The sequence below is a fragment of the Schistocerca gregaria genome, chromosome 5 (genome assembly GCF_023897955.1).
Source record: "Schistocerca gregaria isolate iqSchGreg1 chromosome 5, iqSchGreg1.2, whole genome shotgun sequence".
In the NCBI taxonomy this organism is placed as follows: Eukaryota; Metazoa; Arthropoda; class Insecta; order Orthoptera; family Acrididae; genus Schistocerca; species Schistocerca gregaria.
The window spans coordinates 318,795,509-318,814,670 of NC_064924.1; the positions used below are offsets into that span (position 1 = coordinate 318,795,509).

Here is a 19,162-nt window from a genome sequence, read left to right on the forward strand (position 1 = left end):
ACACGTGGCTGACGCACGGCCATTTGTTGCGCCGGGAGGACCCACCGCTATGTCGCTGCGGGGCAGCTCTGACGGTGGTCCACATTTTGGTAGACTGCCCGCTTTTAACAGGACTCAGGCAGACGTTTGCGCTGCCTGATACCCTCCCTGCCCTTTTATGTGATGACGATGCTATGGCGGACCTCGTGTTGAGTTTTATTCGGGCAGGGGGTTTTTATCGTATGATTTGAGTGTTTGTCCTTTTATTTCCTGTATTGACTTGGGCCTTTGGCCTGTGGTTTTAAACTGTGGGTTTTAATGTCATTTGGTGGTTGGCTTTTCCTTATTTTCATGGTCGGCCAACCACCTTCACACTCGGTGCGATTTTAGTTCCGTTTGTCTGGTCTTTGTCTGCCTTTCTTGTATTGTGTCGTCCCTTCTCTTAGTTCTCCGTTTTTCACGACTGACAATTTTTATTTCGTGTGATTTTATCGTGGAACAAGGGACCGATGACCTTAGCAGTCTGGTCCCTTCAATCCCACACCCAACCAACCATCTTTCAGCTCGCTGTCTGCAATCTGTCAACATCCTCCGTGTTCTGAATGGTACCTCCTGGGGAGAGGAGTGAGTGTTCCTTCTCCACCACTATTGTGTCTTAGTGTGCTCGAAATTGGACTATGGATGCTTAGTTTACACCTCTGCTCGGGCGTCTATTCTTTGGCGTCTTGACTTTTTCACCACTGTGGATTGCGTTTAGCATCTGGAGCTTTTTACACCAGCCCTGTGGAAAGCTTTTAAGCTGAGACTGCTGAACCTCCACTGTCCAAACGGTGAGCTGTCCTTCTGAGTCATTATGCTAGCCATCTGTCTTCCATGCCTGCTAATCCGGCCCATGACCTTTTTTTCGACATCTCCTTGGATTTAGGGTATGCAGGCTGCCCTTCCTCTCTACTGCCACCAGGAGTCTGCTTCCATCAACTGCTATGTTCTCTTTCCTTCCACTTTCCTAAAACTTTCTTGGCAACTGGAGGTACAACACCACCTTGGATCCGCCTCTGCACCTGCCTACACCGTGACCTTTATCAGCTTCCCAAGGATGGCACCCCTTCTCTCATTTATCATCGGGCATCTGCTGCTCTATGTGCACAAACAAAGGATGCCACATTTACTTACACTGACAGCTCAAAAACATCATTTGGTGTTGGGAGTGCCTATATTGTTGGCGACACCCCAAATCGATTTCGGCTTTCCAACCAATGTTCGGTTTTTACTGCGGAGCTTTACACTGTTCTCCATGCTGTCCCATACATCCGTCACCATCAGTGGATACAGTATACTATATGCTCAGATTCGCTCAGCTCTCTCCTCAGTCTCCAAGCTCTTTACCCTGTCCACCATCTGGTCTACCGGATTCAGGACTGCCTCCACTTGCTCCACTTGTGGGGCCTCTGTGGCACTCCTCTGGATCCCAGGAGGTTGGTATCCGTGGAAACGAGGTGGCCAATATAGCAGCCAAGGCTGCAGTCTCCCTTCTTGAGCGAGCTCTTCGCATGGTTCCCTTCGCCAATCTACAGAGTGTTTTATGTCATCGTGTTGCTCTTTTATGGCACACACATTGGTCTGCACTTCCCAATAATAAACTGTGGGACGTGAAAGCTCTCCCTTGTGCTTGGACCTCTTCCTCCTGAACTTGTCATCGGGAGGAAGTAATTTTAACTAGACTCCGGATAGGGCACTGTCTTTTTAGCCATCGACACCTTTTAAGTGGTGATCCTCCCCTCTTTGTCCCCACTGTTCTCAACTATGGAAGGTGACACACCTTCTACTTCAGTGCCCCTATTTTACTCTGCTACGAACCCGTCTACAGCTTTCGCCTGATATATCTTCCATTTTAGTAGATGACACGCGCTCAGCCGATTGCGTCCTTGACTTTTATCAGTGTCAGTGAGATAACGTCGGTCATTTTAAGTTCTTTTTGGGGAAAACAAAAAAGATTTCCTTCTGGTTTTTAGTATCCCTACCTTTTGAGTTTCGCTCCTATTGCTGCTGATTTCCCTTTTCTTTTTTACCTTTCCCTAAGCCACAGACCGGGCGCTAATGACCGTAGCAGTTTTGCATCCTAAAACCATAACAAAAAATATTAATAATGGAGCATAATAAAATTTTGGGAATAAATTCTCCTGAGTAATATTTGTAAGTGATAGGGGTTTTTTAGGTTAGAGAATTCCCTCCCTAGGCCCGACAAGACGCCTCCTGAGACGCGTCAAGGTAGGAGTAGGCAAAATGCAACAGGGAATAACAATATTAATGTGCTAATAGTAAACTGCAGGAGCGTCTATAGGAAGGTCCCAGAACTTTTCTCATTAATAAACGGTTACAATGCCCATATAGTACTAGGCACAGAAAGTTGGCTGAAACCAGACGTAAACAGTTATGAAATCCTAAACTCAGATTGGAATGTTACCGCAGAGACAGGCTGGACAGTGAAGGGGGAGGCGTGTTTATAGCGATAAGAAGTGCAATAGTATCAAAGGAAATTCACGGAGATCCGAATTGTGAAATGATTTGGGTGAAGGTCACGGTTAAAGCAGGCTCAGACATGGTAATTGGATGTCTCTATAGGCCCCCGGGTTCAGCAGCTGTTGTGGCTGAGCACCTGCAGAATAATTTGGAAAATATTTCGAGTAATTTCCCAACCATATTATAGTTCTGGGTGGAAATTTTAATTTGCCGGATATAGACTGGGAGACTCAAACGTTCATAACGCGTGGCTTAGACAAAGAATCCAGTGAAATATTTTTAAGTGCTTTATCTGAAAACTACCTTGAGCAGTTAAACAGAGAACCAACTCGTGGCGATAACATATTAGACCTTCTGGTGACAAACAGACCCGAACTATTTGAATCAGTTAATGCAGAACAGGGAATCAGCAATCATAAAGCGGTTACTGCATCGATGATTTCAGCCGTAAATAGAAATATTAAAACAGGTTGGAAGATTTTTCTGTTTAGCAAAAGTGACAAAAAGCAGATTACAGAGTACCTGACAGCTCAACACAAAAGTTTTGTCTCAAGTACAGATAGTGTTGAGGATCAGTGGACAAAGTTCAAAACCATCGTACAATATGCGTTTGATGAGTATGTGCCAAGCAAGATCGTAAGAGATGGAAAAGAGCCACCGTGGTACAACAACCGAGTTAGAAAACTGCTGCGGAAGCAAAGGGAACTTCACAGCAAACATAAACATAGCCAAAGCCTTGTCAACAAACAAAAATTATGCGAAGCGAAATGTGTGAGGAGGGCTATGCGAGAGGCGTTCAATGAATTCGAAAGTAAAGTTCTATGTACTGACTTGGCAGAAAACCCTAAGAAATTTTGGTCCTATGTCAAAGCGGTAGGTGGATCAAAACAAAATGTCCAGACACTCTGTGACCAAAATGGTACTGAAACAGAGGATGACAGACTAAAGGCTGAAATACTAAATGTCTTCTTCCAAAGCTGTTTCACAGAGGAAGACTGCACTGTAGTTCCTTCTCTAGATTGTCGCACAGATGACAAAATGGTAGATATCGAAATAGACGACAGAGGGATAGAGAAACAATTAAAATCGCTCAAAAGAGGAAAGGCCACTGGACCTGATGGGATACCAGTTCAATTTTACACAGAGTACATGAAGGAACTTGCCCCTCTTCTTGGAGCAGTGTACCGTAGGTCTCTAGAAGAGCGAAGCGTTCCAAAGGAATGGAAAAGGGCACAGGTCACCCCCGTTCAAGAAGGGACGTAGAACAGATGTGCAGAACTATAGACCTATATCTCTAACGTCGATCAGTTGTAGAATTTTGGAACACGTATTATGTTCGAGTATAATGACTTTTCTGGAGACTAGAAATCTACTCTGTAGGAATCAGCATGGGTTTCGAAAAAGACGATCGTGTGAAACCCAGCTCGCGCTATTCGTCCACGAGACTCAGAGGGCCATAGACACGGGTTCACGGGTAGATGCCGTGTTTCTTGACTTCCGCAAGGCGTTTGACACAGTTCCCCACAGTCGTTTAATGAACAAAGTAAGAGCATATAGACTATCAGACCAGTTGTGTGATTGGATTGAGAAGTTCCTAGATAACAGAACGCAGCATGTCATTCTCAATGGAGAGAAGTCTTCCAAAGTAAGAGTGATTTCAGGTGTGCTGCAGGGGAGTGTCATAGGACCGTTACTATTCACAATATACATAAATGACCTGGTGGATGACATCGGAAGTTCACTGAGGATTTTTGCAGGTGATGCTGTGGTGTATCGAGAGGATGCAACAATGGAAAATTGTACTGAAATGCAGGAGGATCTGCAGCGAATTGACGCATGGTGCAGGGAATGGCAATTGAATCTCAATGTAGACAAGTGTAATGTGCTGTGAATACATAGAAAGATAGATCCTTTATCATTTAGCTGCAAAATAGGAGGTCAGCAACTGGAAGCAGTTAATTCCATAAATTATCTGGGAGTATGCATTAGGAGTGATTGAAAATGGAATGATCATAAATAAGTTGATTGTTGATAAAGCAGATGCCAGACTGAGATTCATTGGAAGAATCCTAAGGAAATGCAATTAGAAAACAAAGGAAGTAGGTTACAGTACGCTTGTTCGCCCACTGCTTGAATACTGCTCAACAGTTTGGGATCCGTACCAGATAGGGTTGATAGAAGAGATAGAGAAGATCCAACGGAGAGCAGTGCGCTTCGTTACAGGATCATTTAACAATAGCGAAAGCGTTACGGAGGTGATAGATAAACACCAGTGGAAAACTCTGCAGGAGAGACGCTCAGCAGCTCGGTACGGGCTTTTGTTAAAGTTTCAAGAACATACCTTCACAAAGAGTCAAGCAGTATATTGCTCCCTCCTAAGTATATCTCGCGAAGAGACCATGAGGATAAAATCAGAGAGATTACAGCCCACACAGAAGCATACCGACAATCCTTCTTTCCACGAACAATATGAGACTGGAATAGAAGGGAAAACTGATAGAGGTACTCAGGGTACCCTCCGCCACACACCGTCAGGTGGCTTGCGGAGTATGGATGTAGATGTAGATTAACATTTAAGTTCACAGGGTAATGTAAGCACAAGAAAAGCCATTGCAAATGTTGAATGCAAGCATATAAATGTGCACACATTGTGTTGCACAGGTGCCAGACATTGGTTTGTGGGATGGAGTTCCACGCCTGTCGAACTTGGTCAGTCAATACAAGTTAATGCTGCTTGTGGATGATGTTGAAAGTTGTCGTCCGATTATGCCCCACTATGTGCTCGATTGGAGACAGATCTGGTGACTGAGCAGGCCAAGGCAACATGTCATCACTCTGTAGAGCATATCAGGTTACAACAGCGGTGTGTGGGCAAGGATTATCCAGTTGGAAAACACACCCTGGAATGCTGTTCACGGCACCACAGCAGGTCGAATCACCAGATTGACATAAATTTTGCAGTCATGGTGCATGGGACAACCATAAGATGCACAATTTAGGAGTCAGTGTTTGTGGGGTAACCATGATAGCACTCCTGGTGTCGTATAAAATCGCACCCCAGACTGTAAGTCCAGCTATAGGTCCAGTGTGCCTAGCATGCAGACAGGTTGGATGCAGGTCCTCAATTGGCCTCCTACCAAACCACCACATGGCCATCATTGGCACTGAGGCAGAACCAGCTTTAATCAGAAAACACAACAGACCTCCACTCTGCCCTCCAATGGGTTCTTGCTTGACACTACTGAAGTTACAAATGGTGGTGGTTTGGGGTCAGGGGAACGCACGCTACAGGGCATGTGACTTGGAACTGTACCTGAAGTAACTGATTTGTAACAGTTTGTCATGTCACTGTGGTGCCAGTCACTGCTTGAATTGCTGCTGCAGATGCAGTGTGATGCCACACAGCCAGATGATAGTCTTCCCTCTCAGTAATGCCACAAACCTATCTGCAGCCTGTTTTTCTTGCAACCATACAGTCTTGTGACCATCACAGCCACCAATCATGTACAGTGGCTACATTCCCGTCAAATCTTATTGCAATATGGCAGAAGGACCATCCAGCTTCTTACTGTCCTATTACATGACCTCGTTCAAACTCAGTTGAGGTGATAAGTGTCTTTGTCACCTTAAAGGCATTCTTGAGTAACATCAATTCAACACATCCAATCTCAAAGGTAACACACATGACGGTTACAGCTTGTATTTAAAGCAAACCTGATTTTCATACTCAAAGTGCGACTACTAACATCACTCTTATGTGACTGACACAAAATTTGAATAGGGATCATGTTTCAGCTCTATAAACACAACTACAACTTTTCATTTATGTCGCACACCTCCTTGGTGTTGTGATTTGTTTTCCTTCAGAGTATATTCCTGAAAACAGAAGTAGTTGTGTTGTGATATGTTCTTTCCTTATTTGTCTTTGAAATGCAAATGTAGATTTCTCAATGAAATTATTAGAACACAGCAGAATGGAGCAGCTCATGCCAAAAATCTCGATGATCTGACTGTGGCCTGCAGATACACTGAAAATGATTTAGCATCACCATATAGTGTCATGGTCAAGTGTCTATAATGTTCCATTCCACTTTGTTTTAATAACTTCACTGGAATCCTCCTATTGCACTTCAATGAAAGATATAGGTGTATTGTACCACAACAGAGCAACTGGTTGGGGAATATGACACCACAAGTACTGCTTTAGCTAACATACACTGACAAGCCAATATACTTAATAACATGGTGGTCCATATTTATAAACCAGTATAGCAGTCATAATGTGTGGCATTGTTTCAACAAGTCCTTGGTAAATTTCTGGAAGTATGTGGCATTGTATCGCTATGCACAGACCAGGCAATTCCTGTAAATTACAGGCCAATGGTTTTTAGGCACAAAGCTAAGAGTTGGTAGCATCACATGTGTCCCATTGGGTCATATCAGGTCGCCAAGACACCAACATGAGTTCACTGTCATGTTTCTGAAATTGCTGTTGCATGATTGTGCTCTGGGACACAGGCAGTTATCCCCTGGAAGATGCAATTGCTCTTAGGGAAGACATTAACCATGAAGGGGTGTGCCTGCACCAGCACTGTAATGTCATCAGACTGCCTTGTATCTTGCTTTACAAAGCAGGAAAATCTCTGCTTCACATTCTGTGATGAGGTGTGGACATTTAATGCTTTGTCACCTGTCCTTCAACCACATTCCACAGATGCTCACAACAGTTGTAGGCAAACAGCTTCACTGTTTTTGAAATGCTTGTTCCCCTTTGTCAAAATCACTTATGTTAATGGATTTCCCGATTTGCATCCCATGCCATAGCTAGAACGGTTCCACGTTGGTGTTGACTCTGCTTATATACTTTTCTTAACACATCATGTGCCCACAATGCTACCAGGTCACAGTCAGTCTCTCAGTGGCCAGTCCCAACATTTTGAATCATCACTGTAAGTAAATGTTTAAGTTTTTGCCAAGTAATACCTAATTTATAACTTGTACTTCTGTTAGTAATACCTGTCTGTCACATAGAAATTTTTCATCAGCAACTTTTCCTTTTGTAGTCTTTATATACATTAACTTTTAGATGTTGATGATACATAGATGCCAAGATTTACAGGTAAATGATCTTGATAGGTGGTAGAATAGACACATCTCCATATCTGAAAATAGTTATTATCTAGTTTTAACTGTTCACGCTGGTTTACTTTCCTTTTTATAAATATAAGTAATTCTTGCAAGTTGTTGCAGAGTCATTACCAATGAAATAATACTTCTCTGTCAGAAATCCTTCACAAGAATGGTCAATAAATTTATTATTGTTGAGGATCATCACTTTGAACAAGTGCTGGGGCTGCTGCTGCTATCATCTTCAGTCCACGTACTTATTTGATGGTGCTCTACATGCTAGCTTAACCCCTTCAAAGCCTCTTCATAAGAATTGCAACCACTTGGACTAGCTTATGAGAGTCACATCTTTGTCTACCTCTACAATGTTTATCCCCGGCACTCCCTTCCATTACCAAACTAAACTACTTATTCTTACTTCGGGATGTGTCCTATACACTAATTTCTTCTTTTAGTCAACTTCTGCTACAAATTTCTTTTGTCTCCGATTTGATTCAGTGGTTCTTCAACAGTTATTCAATTTACCCCTCTAACATTCAGCAAAGTTCTGTAGCACCGAATTTCAAAAACTTCTATCCCCCCCCCCCCCCCCCCCCAATCCTACCCTCAGCCCTTCTCTCTCTTTATCACTCTCATTTTTTATGCAAATGTAACTTTCTAAAGAACATGACACAATTAACCACCTATAGCACATGAAAACATTTTGATGTTTCCTTACAATTAATGGAAAGAAAGAATAATTTCCAAACAGAAGATTGATTCAGTTTGTCAGTGATCATAAATTACGAACACTTTAAATAAACACTATATCAAAATTCTAGGAGATGGCTGCATTTACAAAGAAAACATATGAAGGCACTTGTTGTTGGGATACATAAAATACACCTCGCAACTACAGCTGCCCTGGTAGATACTTTTCATGTCTGCTCCGAGATGTCACCATCTCCAGATGCATTAAAATACATACTACCTATTTTATCTGCTGCCTGCTTACTTGGAAAAAATGTTTTACACTGACAAAATAATATGTGAATTATAGTACTTGCATTCAGCAATAGGACACAATGTACTACCTGTACAAAAACAATTATATTAATGATTGGATATTGTACCCGCATAGCCTGAACACATTTGTTAACACAGCTATGAATCTCCTGCTTTTCATTTATGTCAAGCATACTGAATTCACTGAGAAAGAGCCACAAGAATGTAGCAATTTTATGCTTTGAAGTAATTACATATTTACATAGAAAAAAACAGGGCTTGATGTATAGTCTGTTTCTTTAACATATATAAAAAAAAAAACACCCACACACCAGGTATCTGTTACTACACATTAATTACACCAGTTAGTCACATGGCTATCTTTGTCATACCATTATGGAAACATACTCATATCTGCAGTCATTAAACTCACTCATGGATATTGTAATTGAGACTGCATACTTCTTGAAACTCGAGTAACTAAGGAACTAACAGGATTCTGTGTTCTTTTCCCTTCCTATTCACCTGTAGCCTCTTTAAATGATTGCAGGAAATAAATAAATAAAAAAAAAATCCTGCAAGCTTATTAACATATCCCTGCAACCTGTAAGTGGGGATATTCCATCATGTGCTGACCCCTTTTTTTTTAAGACATAGTAAAGAAAGTTCTGGAAGGATGTAAGCAGATAAGCAGCAAAGGAGGCCATTTAGAATTAAAAGATGAGCAGAGCCTACTTTTCTTCATGTATTGTACAATGTATTTTGCAGTATTTATTGTCGCTGTCATGTTAGACATTATTTAACAAAAAGCTAATTTCACTGAAAATGTGACCAAGTGCAGGAAAAGGAAGCCATTCAAGATTTTCTCAAGCTACTATTCTTGCATCCTGGTCAATGACAAAAACAAAAATATGCAACATAGCAAGTGAAAAGTTTAACTCAAGTATGACCTCTTCGATTTATTTGATAATGTTCATTCCTGCCTTTGTATATTGAGGGAATTTAGTTGTAAATAAAACATTATTAAGAGACCAACCTGTGTTTATGTAATGTGCATTGACTGCACCGATTAGTTCACTTATCAACTGTTGCAGAACATGCCGTAGTAATAACTTTCATAATAATTTAAGGCATTACGCTGTTTTGACTGCATCAGCCCATTTCTTGACAAGTTTACTTGTAGTAGAGTGATGTGGCATTACATCTGCAATGATGACTTTTCCACAATTTGCACCTACACCTATTAATTAATGGCCTAATTCTTTGAAACCTTCACAACAAACAACTTTAAAAACATCTATATTTTAACCTACTTTGCTGTAATATTACTTTTCATTACTGTCAGTACCCCAGAAGGAACTGTGTCTGTGTGATACTTCTTACAAATCTGTTTCTGTAAATGAACTGTTCCCATCTAAAAACAATAAGGCTGAACAGTTTTTGCACAAAGTTTACCAGTAGAAATTGTTTTTTATCTACGACCAACAGATATTTATTTCGAAAACTGCTTTTTAGGGATTCTGATCCTCAATGTATACAATTGGTTTCAATCTTACTTCTTACTGCAAAGCGGAGATGCTGAGTCGCAAACATGCACAACAAAAAACTGTCTATTATGGTGAGTAGCAAATTTTGTTTTCATAATATTGTTACATTGCATCCTGGATTTTCCATTGTTTGATTACTTCTTACTGCACTCCATTCTTCATGTTGGCTGTAGTCAGGTACAGATAAAAACATGTATAATGTCTTTGGAATCGAACACTATCTGGGATTCAGTCACGGCTTTTATGCCTCAATAGTTGGTGTGGGCAGATTATCTACTTCAGCTTTGCTCACCCCATCTCACATTTTGAACTCGCTCACATGGTTATATAGGACTCTAATAGCTATTTCAGTTGGCTCACACCACAAATCAGTTGTGTGTGACTTACACAGTAGCTACCATTCTCTTGTCAAACAATAAAAAATTATGATATGTGTAAATAAAGTTTCCTTATTTTCAAGTGTTCTAATGATTACACTTGATCCAGAATGGATTGTGCATTACAACCTCTTACTTCATTTGCTGTAATATTACTTTTCATTACTGTCAGTACCCCAGAAGGAACTGTGTCTGTGTGATACTTCTTACAAATCTGTTTCTGTAAATGAACTGTTCCCATCTAAAAACAATAAGGCTGAACAGTTTTTGCACAAAGTTTACCAGTAGAAATTGTTTTTTATCTACGACCAACAGATATTTATTTCGAAAACTGCTTTTTAGGGATTCTGATCCTCAATGTATACAATTGGTTTCAATCTTACTTCTTACTGCAAAGTGGAGATGCTGAGTCGCAAACATGCACAACAAAAAACTGTCTATTATGGTGAGTAGCAAATTTTGTTTTCATAATATTGTTACATTGCATCCTGGATTTTCCATTGTTTGATTACTTCTTACTGCACTCCATTCTTCATGTTGGCTGTAGTCAGGTACAGATAAAAACATGTATAATGTCTTTGGAATCGAACACTATCTGGGATTCAGTCACGGCTTTTATGCCTCAATAGTTGGTGTGGGCAGATTATCTACTTCAGCTTTGCTCACCCCATCTCACATTTTGAACTCGCTCACATGGTTATATAGGACTCTAATAGCTATTTCAGTTGGCTCACACCACAAATCAGTTGTGTGTGACTTACACAGTAGCTACCATTCTCTTGTCAAACAATAAAAAATTATGATATGTGTAAATAAAGTTTCCTTATTTTCAAGTGTTCTAATGATTACACTTGATCCAGAATGGATTATGCATTACAACCTCTTACTTCATTTTTTTCAAAAATTCTCTCTCTCTCTCTCTCTCTCTCTCTCTCTCTCTCTCTCTCTCTCTCTCTGTGTGTGTGTGTGTCTGCAAGCGTGTGCACTCTTCCGTCCATTCACCAAAATTAATGGTTCGCAGGGTCAGGCATTACGTTGTATCATTTATTTATTTACCATTTCTACATCTACATTTATTCTCCGCAAGCCACCCAACGGTGTGTAGCGGAGGGCACTTTACGTGCCATTGTCATTGCCTCCCTTTCCTGTTCCAGTCGCGTATAGTTCGAGGTAAGAACGACTGTCTGAAAGCCTCCGTGCGCACTCTAATCTCTCTAATTTTACATTCGTGATCTCCTCGGGAGGTATAAGTGGGGGGAAGCAATATATTCGATACCTCATCCAGAAACGCACCCTCTCGAAACCTGGCGAGCAAGCTACACCGCGATGCAGAGTGCCTCTTTTGCAGAGTCAGCCACTTGAGTTTGTTAAACATCTCCGTAACGCTATCACGGTTACTGAACAACCCTGTAACGAAAAGAGCCGCTCTTCTTTGGATCTTCTCTATCTCCTCCGTCAACCCGATCTGGAATGGATCCCACACTGATGAGCAATACTCAAGTATAGGTCGAATGCGTGTTTTGTAAGCCACCTCCTTTGTTGGTGGACTTCATTTTCTAAGGACTCTCCCAATGAATCTCAACCTGGTACCCGCCTTACCAACAATTAATTTTATATTATCATTCCAATTCAAATCGTTCCGCATTCTGCTATCATATAATCATACAATAAAGGATCCTACTTTCTATGTATTCGCAACACATTACATTTGTCTATGTTAAGGGTCAGTTGCCACTCCCTGCACCAAGTGCCAATCTGCTGCAGATCTTCCTGCATTTCGCTACAATTTTCTAATCCTGCAACTTCAATGACAAGATGAAATACTAGAGAGCTATTTCCAACATATTATATATCTCAAGTTTGCAGTGGATTCATGGCTCTAAGTTTGAAATCCAGTGCAGTCACACTCAAGGAAGGCCTTTCATACCCACTGATGCAGCAGTGCTCCACATCTGGTATGGTCAATTCTGATGAGATTCAGTATGCACCAGTGTAGATGAAGACCTGCTGGCCACTCCCAGAGAGTTTTAAGTAGTTGGTGAATTACATGTGTTGAAAGCAGAAGATGGTAACAGAAGGTACACAATAACTGAAATGATTTGATGTTTTGAAGTGACTTCTTTTTAAGGTATAAAAAGTAAAAATTTTAAAATAGGAACAGAAGGGGGTGGGGGAAAGATAAAAATGTGTAGAGATGATCACTGAAATGTTTGAAAATTGATGAGAATCAACATTCAAACACTCATGAATGTAGCGAGGGAAATCACAATGAACTTACAAAGATTCACATGTAATGTACCTAAAAATTAGAAGTAAAAACTAATTTTAAAATCACCATTCTCTTGCTACGGTGGTCATGACAAAATACATGCATCAAATATAACACATTGACTCTTTAAAATGAAACTGGGAACCTTAAAAATTATTAGAATAGGTGATAGGCTATTTCTTTTGGATTTAATTACATCTTAATTTATATTCTAAAAGGGGACTCTAATATTGTTCATGTGTTGTACTTATCCACCCTCAATGATTTCTCACTGGAGGCAAAAAATTACAGCATTAATCTGTCTCATTTATGAATCCCCTTTTTAAGTATAACACACGTTTCTTACTAACAATATTATATAAAGTAAAGTTGCTACTCACCATACAGTGGAGACACTGAGTGACAGATAGGCACAATAAAAAGACTGTCACAAATATAGCTTTCAACCAGTAAGGCCTTCGTCAAAATTAGACGAGACGCACTGACACACACACGACTGCAGTCTTGTGCAACCGGGATTTTTTTACTGTTTCTTACTGTTATGAATGGTTTCAGTTACAGGAGTATTTCTTTTATTAAAACCTTTACTTTCAGGGACTATGTCAAATAGGCCAACTCACAGGAAAGACAGGATTAATAACAAGGCATTTGATTGTTAACACTGTTCTCATTATTTTGCACTGTACAGTCACATTTATGAACTTGAGCTATCAACATCTTAGAATCAAGTTGTATGACTTAATTGTAGACAATATTTCGCCAACATTGGACAAAGAAATTCTGTGACTGACCAGAAAGACAGCCAGTGTTAGAATGACAGCAACCAGCTATATGTCTTGAAATAATTTCACTTCTTTAACCCTTTAACTGCTCTGGACGTGTTAACACACGCGCATTTGTGCCTGTCCCTGTGTGCTTTGCACCTGTTTATGCACGCCACCAGTCCTTCTACCTGGTACTCTGAACGTGTCTATGCACGGGTGTTAACACATTCAGAGAAGTTAAAGGGTTAAGGGTTGACCAATTTTAAACCACCCGGACAGATGTGTGTGTGTGTGTGTGTGTGTGTGTGTGTGTGTGTGTGTGTGTGTGTGTGTGTGTGTGTGTTGAGTCACTGTTTACAGAATGGGAACTTGCCACCACCATGGATCGAACCCGCCCGGCAGTTTAATGATGAGGGTCAGTGTGCTGGCTTGCAAAGATGAGGTTCTTAGGTAGTTTCCCACAATCCACTAGGTGAATACCAGGATGGTCTTAAGTCACATCTCAGTTATATGATTTGTAACATTTACAAAACTTTCATTCACTTTCCCATGGATAACGCTACACGCAGACATTTGTGGTACTTGTATTCTACATTCAGGGAGTGTGTGGAATGGTAATGGTGTGGTGACAGGAAGGGCATCCAGCCACTTCTTAAATTAACCATGCCAAAACCATTAATAAAATTGCATTGGCATGGGCCAAAAGCACAACAAGAAGGAGGACTGACCAATTTTGAGCATGCAAGAAATGCTTTCAAATGGATATGTTTCAAATTAATACAATTTTTCCTACTCATTGTTAGTTGCTATCATTCCTACATGACATTCTAATTGAAATGCTCAGCACCATTTATGCATTTAACTGCTCTATCTTTTAATTAGTTTGTCTTCACACAAATTTCTGCACATCATGTTGCCTACCTGAAAAAGCCAGTCATCGTCTGAAGCTGATACTTATTTCTGTGTCAGCCACTGATAATTTGATACTGCTGACCATTCTGAATGGTGGCCATAAAGTATGTCAGATAATACTAACATACTAATGCCTATGATGTTTGTAAATGTATTAGACTTTAAAGAAATTGCCATGGAACTACCGACATCAGAAAGGCAAGATTTACCACTGCAGGAGACAAAAATTTCGAAAAGTTCACTCTCCATAAAGAAAAAAAATTACCAATGTTCTGAGGCCATCTTGTAACAGAATTAAAATATGCATTTAAACTGGTAAAATCACTTTGGCTTTTGATTTCTGAAATATTATTTCTCTCCGTAAGAATATCTGCTTTAATGTTTGTTCCATGGCCTGTGCCTATGGATTTTTCATATCTTGTGCAGAAACCAAGATAGTATAATCTTGGAACATTTTATTGTCACAACCTAAATGGCGAAAATTATTATGATGTTTCAGACATCAAACTCCTCACGGTAACAATCACGTAACTCCAACAGAGCTGAAAGGCACTCATTATATTCATCATCTTCGAGGCCTGAGCTACGAAACTGATGCATCCGCGTCATGTGAAGTCGAGATGCTTCAGTGTGCAAGGACTCCAGCATTGTGCCAACTCCTTTGGTGCTGTGAAGGCCAGCCAGTGCAGGAACAGAATGTACACCTAAAGCAGAAATATTTATTGTGGAATACATAATACATTACTATATTAAAGATTATTTCATTTTCATATACAATATTTAAACTGACTGAAGCTGTAAACAAACATTATAAACTGGAAAAGAGAACATAATTAGAAAATTACACTCCATTTCTTTCATTTTACCCATTTCTTCTTTCCTTTTTCAATATCTATATTGTTAATTATTTTTGTACAATCCTGTCAACTAACTTTCCCATTATTCAGCCTACATTTTCCTGGCAACAAAGTTCTCTGACTTCAAAGTCTCTTCTATTCAGCAGTAACTTATTAACACATTCATATCATGTGCATCTGCTGCCTCCCTCCCAGAAATTATAGTTATCAGTCACACACACCTAACCCTCCATTCCACTCCCCACCTCCCTTCTTCCTTCCTTCAAACCTCCAATGCCCACGTGGGAGAGCTGAAAGCCATCCTGACCAGACTACGGCCACATCAGACGTCCCTAACTTGGCACCTACATACTTTGCGTCTCCCCTGGCGCCAAGCATTTGGATGCTTGGTGGCCACACCAGGCATCAATGTCAGTTGCCATAAGTGTTTTGCTCAATCACACTGCCATAATATCCAACTCTGAGTCAGAAAACGCTTCTGCCAGAAATAATTTCTTCGAAATATAAATTGTTGAGGAAACTGCTATTGTGTTACGGGCATAGCACTAATTGCGAGAGAAGTGAATGTCTTGTTCAAGCAGCATTGGGAGTTTCACGACAAATATTTTAGTCACTTATGAATGACTGTAAAAATCATTCAGTAGAGAGAGTTAGTGTATCTCCTGAGCAGTGTCTAGTTGTAACTTTAAAGTGAGTAACTATAAATCCAATAATTTAATTTTATTTTTTAAAAAAGAAATTGTACTGAATGAATGCATATTCCACAATTAGTTAGTAAGAAGAAACTATTGGAAACTTAATTTACATTTCCAAGAAATAGAAGAGAGCATAATGAAAACTGACACAATGGTGCACTTTTCTGTGGAATGGTATGAAAGACTGCACATCACAATGCCATTTGAAATAATGTTGTCAGAAGCAGTTAAATTAAGTAATTATTCTTCTTCCTGTGTATTGTTGTTTGTTACACGACTGTCCAAAGGTGGCTGGTAAATGCCATTTTGAACCCAATACATTTCTGGAACAATGAAATTTTGAATTTTTCTCCACAGTATAAGTTTTTTCAAAGGTGGAATTTCAGTCATATATAATAACAAATTCCAAAGTATGTCTTGCTCTGGTATTTAATTTTTTTTTCCACTCAAGGTCTAAGAACAAGTTTCCTTTGCTTGGAGACACAGTTTTCCTCTGTGGTTCATGTGTGTTAACTGTGCAGCATACGTCTTCAAATAATGTAGTACTCTCTCTCTTGTTTTTATGTTCTTTCTAAAATACTAAAATCTCTGCATTTGTAGGTCATTGAAGTATTTCTTAAAAATTGTAACAGTTCACAAGACCACTAAGAGCTTGTGATAACATCGTCAGTTGCCAACTTTCTGCAGTTCTTAAAGAAAGTAGGACTGCTAATTCTTTCACCTTCTTTCTACACGTTTTTCTGCAAACAAAAGAAATACTGTCAGTTTGTTTTATAAGGATCAGAAACTGACTGAACAATTGGTAAAAAAAAGGAAAACAATATTATTTTCATTATTTTTAATTTCAGATTTTTAACAATGGAAGAGAGGTATAGGTCACTTGTATACTACTTTTATTGGCTGGCATAATAAAGGAGATATGTCAAAAACTCAGGGACTCATTGAAGGATAAGTGCTTGCCAGTCCCTCTCAATGACTTTCTTGTAAAATGGAGTTTTCGAAATTGCATTGGTACAATAGATGGGAAACATCTGGAGGTAAAAGGGGCACATCACTGTGGATCTTTGCATTACCAGTGTTGTTGTTGTTGTTGTTGTTGTGGTCGTCAGTCCTGAGACTGGTTTGATGCAGCTCCCCATGCTAATCTATCCTGTGCAAGCTCCTTTATCTCCCAGTACTTACTGCAACCAACATCCTTCTGAATCTGCTTAGTGTATTTATCTCTTGGTCACCCTCTACAATTTTTACCCTCCACGCTGCCCTCCAATGCTAAATTTGTGATCCCCTGATGCCTCAGGACATGTCCTACCAACCGATCCCTTCTTCTAGTCAAGTTGTGCCACAAACTTCTCTTCTCCACAATCCTATTCAATACCTCCTCATTAGTTATGTGATCTACCCACCTAATCTTCAACATTCTTCTGTAGCAACACATTTCGAAAGCATCTACTCTCTTCTTGTCCAAACTACTTATTGTCCATGTTTCACTTCCATACATGGCTACACTCCATACAAATACTTTCAGAAATGACTTCCTGACACTTAAATCTATACTCGATGTTAACAAATTTCTCTTCTTCAGAAATGCTTTCCTTGCCATTGCCAGTCTACATTGTATATCCTCTACACTTTGACCATCATCAGTTATTTTGCTCACCAAATAGCAAAACTCCTTTACTACTTTAAGTGTCTCATTTCCTAATCTAATTCCCTTAGCATCACCCGACTTAATTCAACTACATTCCATTATCCTCGTTTTGCTTTTGTTGATTTTCATCTTATACCCTCCTTTCAAGACACTATCCATTCTGTTCAACTGCTCTTCCAAGTCCTTTGCTGTCTCTGACAGAATTACAATGTCATCGGCAAACCTCAAAGTTTTTACTTCTTCTCCCTGGATTTTAATACCTACTTCAAATTTTTCTTTTGTTTCCTTTACTGCTTGCTCAATATACAGATTGAATAACATCGGGGGAGAGACTACAACCCTGTTCCACTCCCTTCCCAACCACTGCTTCCCTTTCATGCCCCTCGACTCTTATAACTGCCATCTGGTTTCGCTCCCTGCATTTTACCCCTGCCACCTTCAGTGTTTGAAAGAGAGTATTCCAGTCAACATTGTCAAAAGCTTTCTCTAAGTCTACAAATGCTAGAAACGTAGGTTTGACTTTCCTTAATCTTTCTTTTAAGATAAGTTGTAAGGTCAGTATTGACTCACGTGTTGCAACATTTCTACGGAATCCAAACTGATCTTTCCCGAGGTCAGCTTCTACCAGTTTTTCCATTCGTCTGTAAATTATTCGCGTTAGTATTTTGCAGCTGTGACTTATTAAACGGATAGTTGGTAATTTTCACATCTGTCAATACCTGCTTTCTTTGGGATTGGAATTATTATATTCTTCTTGAAGTCTAAGGGTATTTCGCCTGTCTCGTGCATCTTGCTCACCGGATGGTAGAGTTTTGTTAGGACTGGCTCTCCCAAGGCCGTCAGTAGTTCTAATGGAATGTTGTCTCCTCCTGGGGCTTTGTTTCGACTCAGGTCTTTCAGTGCTCTGTCAAACTCTTCACGCAGTATCGCATCTCCCATTTCATCTTCATCTACATCCTCTTCCATTTCCATAATATTGTCCTCAAGCACATCACCTTTGTATAGACCCTCTATATACTCCGTCCACCGTTCTACTTTCCCCTCTTTGCTTAGAACTGGGTTTCCATCTGAGCTCTTTATATTCATACAACTGGCTCTTTTTTCTCCAAAGGTCTCTTTAATTTTCCTGTAGGCTGTATCTATCTTACCCCTAGTGAGATAAGCCACTACATCCTTACATATGTCCTCTTGTCATGCCTGGTTAGCCATTTAGCACTTCCTGTCAATCTCATTTTTGAGACGTTTGTATTCCTTTTTGCCTGCTTCATTTACTGTGTTTTTATATTTTCTCCTTTCATCAATTAAATTCAATATTTCTTCTGTTACCCAAGGATTTCTACTATCCCTCGTCTTTTTACCTACTTGATCCTCTGCTGCCTTCACTACTTCATCCTTCAGAGCTACCCATTCATCTTCTACTGTATTTCTTTCCCCCATTCCTGTCAATTGTTCCCTTATGCTGTCCCTGAAACTCTGTACAACC

General features: G+C 39.9%; 1 protein-coding gene across 1 annotated transcript in view; it reads right to left on the minus strand.

The window, feature by feature from the left end:
- Nucleotides 1-13,369: 13,369 nt before the first annotated feature.
- The window catches only part of LOC126271958 (protein misato-like), an 80,600-nt gene continuing 74,807 nt past the window's right edge, over nt 13,370-19,162 (minus strand). Inside the window, exon 8 of the mRNA XM_049974401.1 lies at nt 13,370-15,183. Within this exon, the coding sequence (XP_049830358.1) occupies nt 14,975-15,183 (209 nt within the window). The 3' untranslated portion in view covers nt 13,370-14,974. The remainder of the gene's footprint in view (nt 15,184-19,162) is intronic.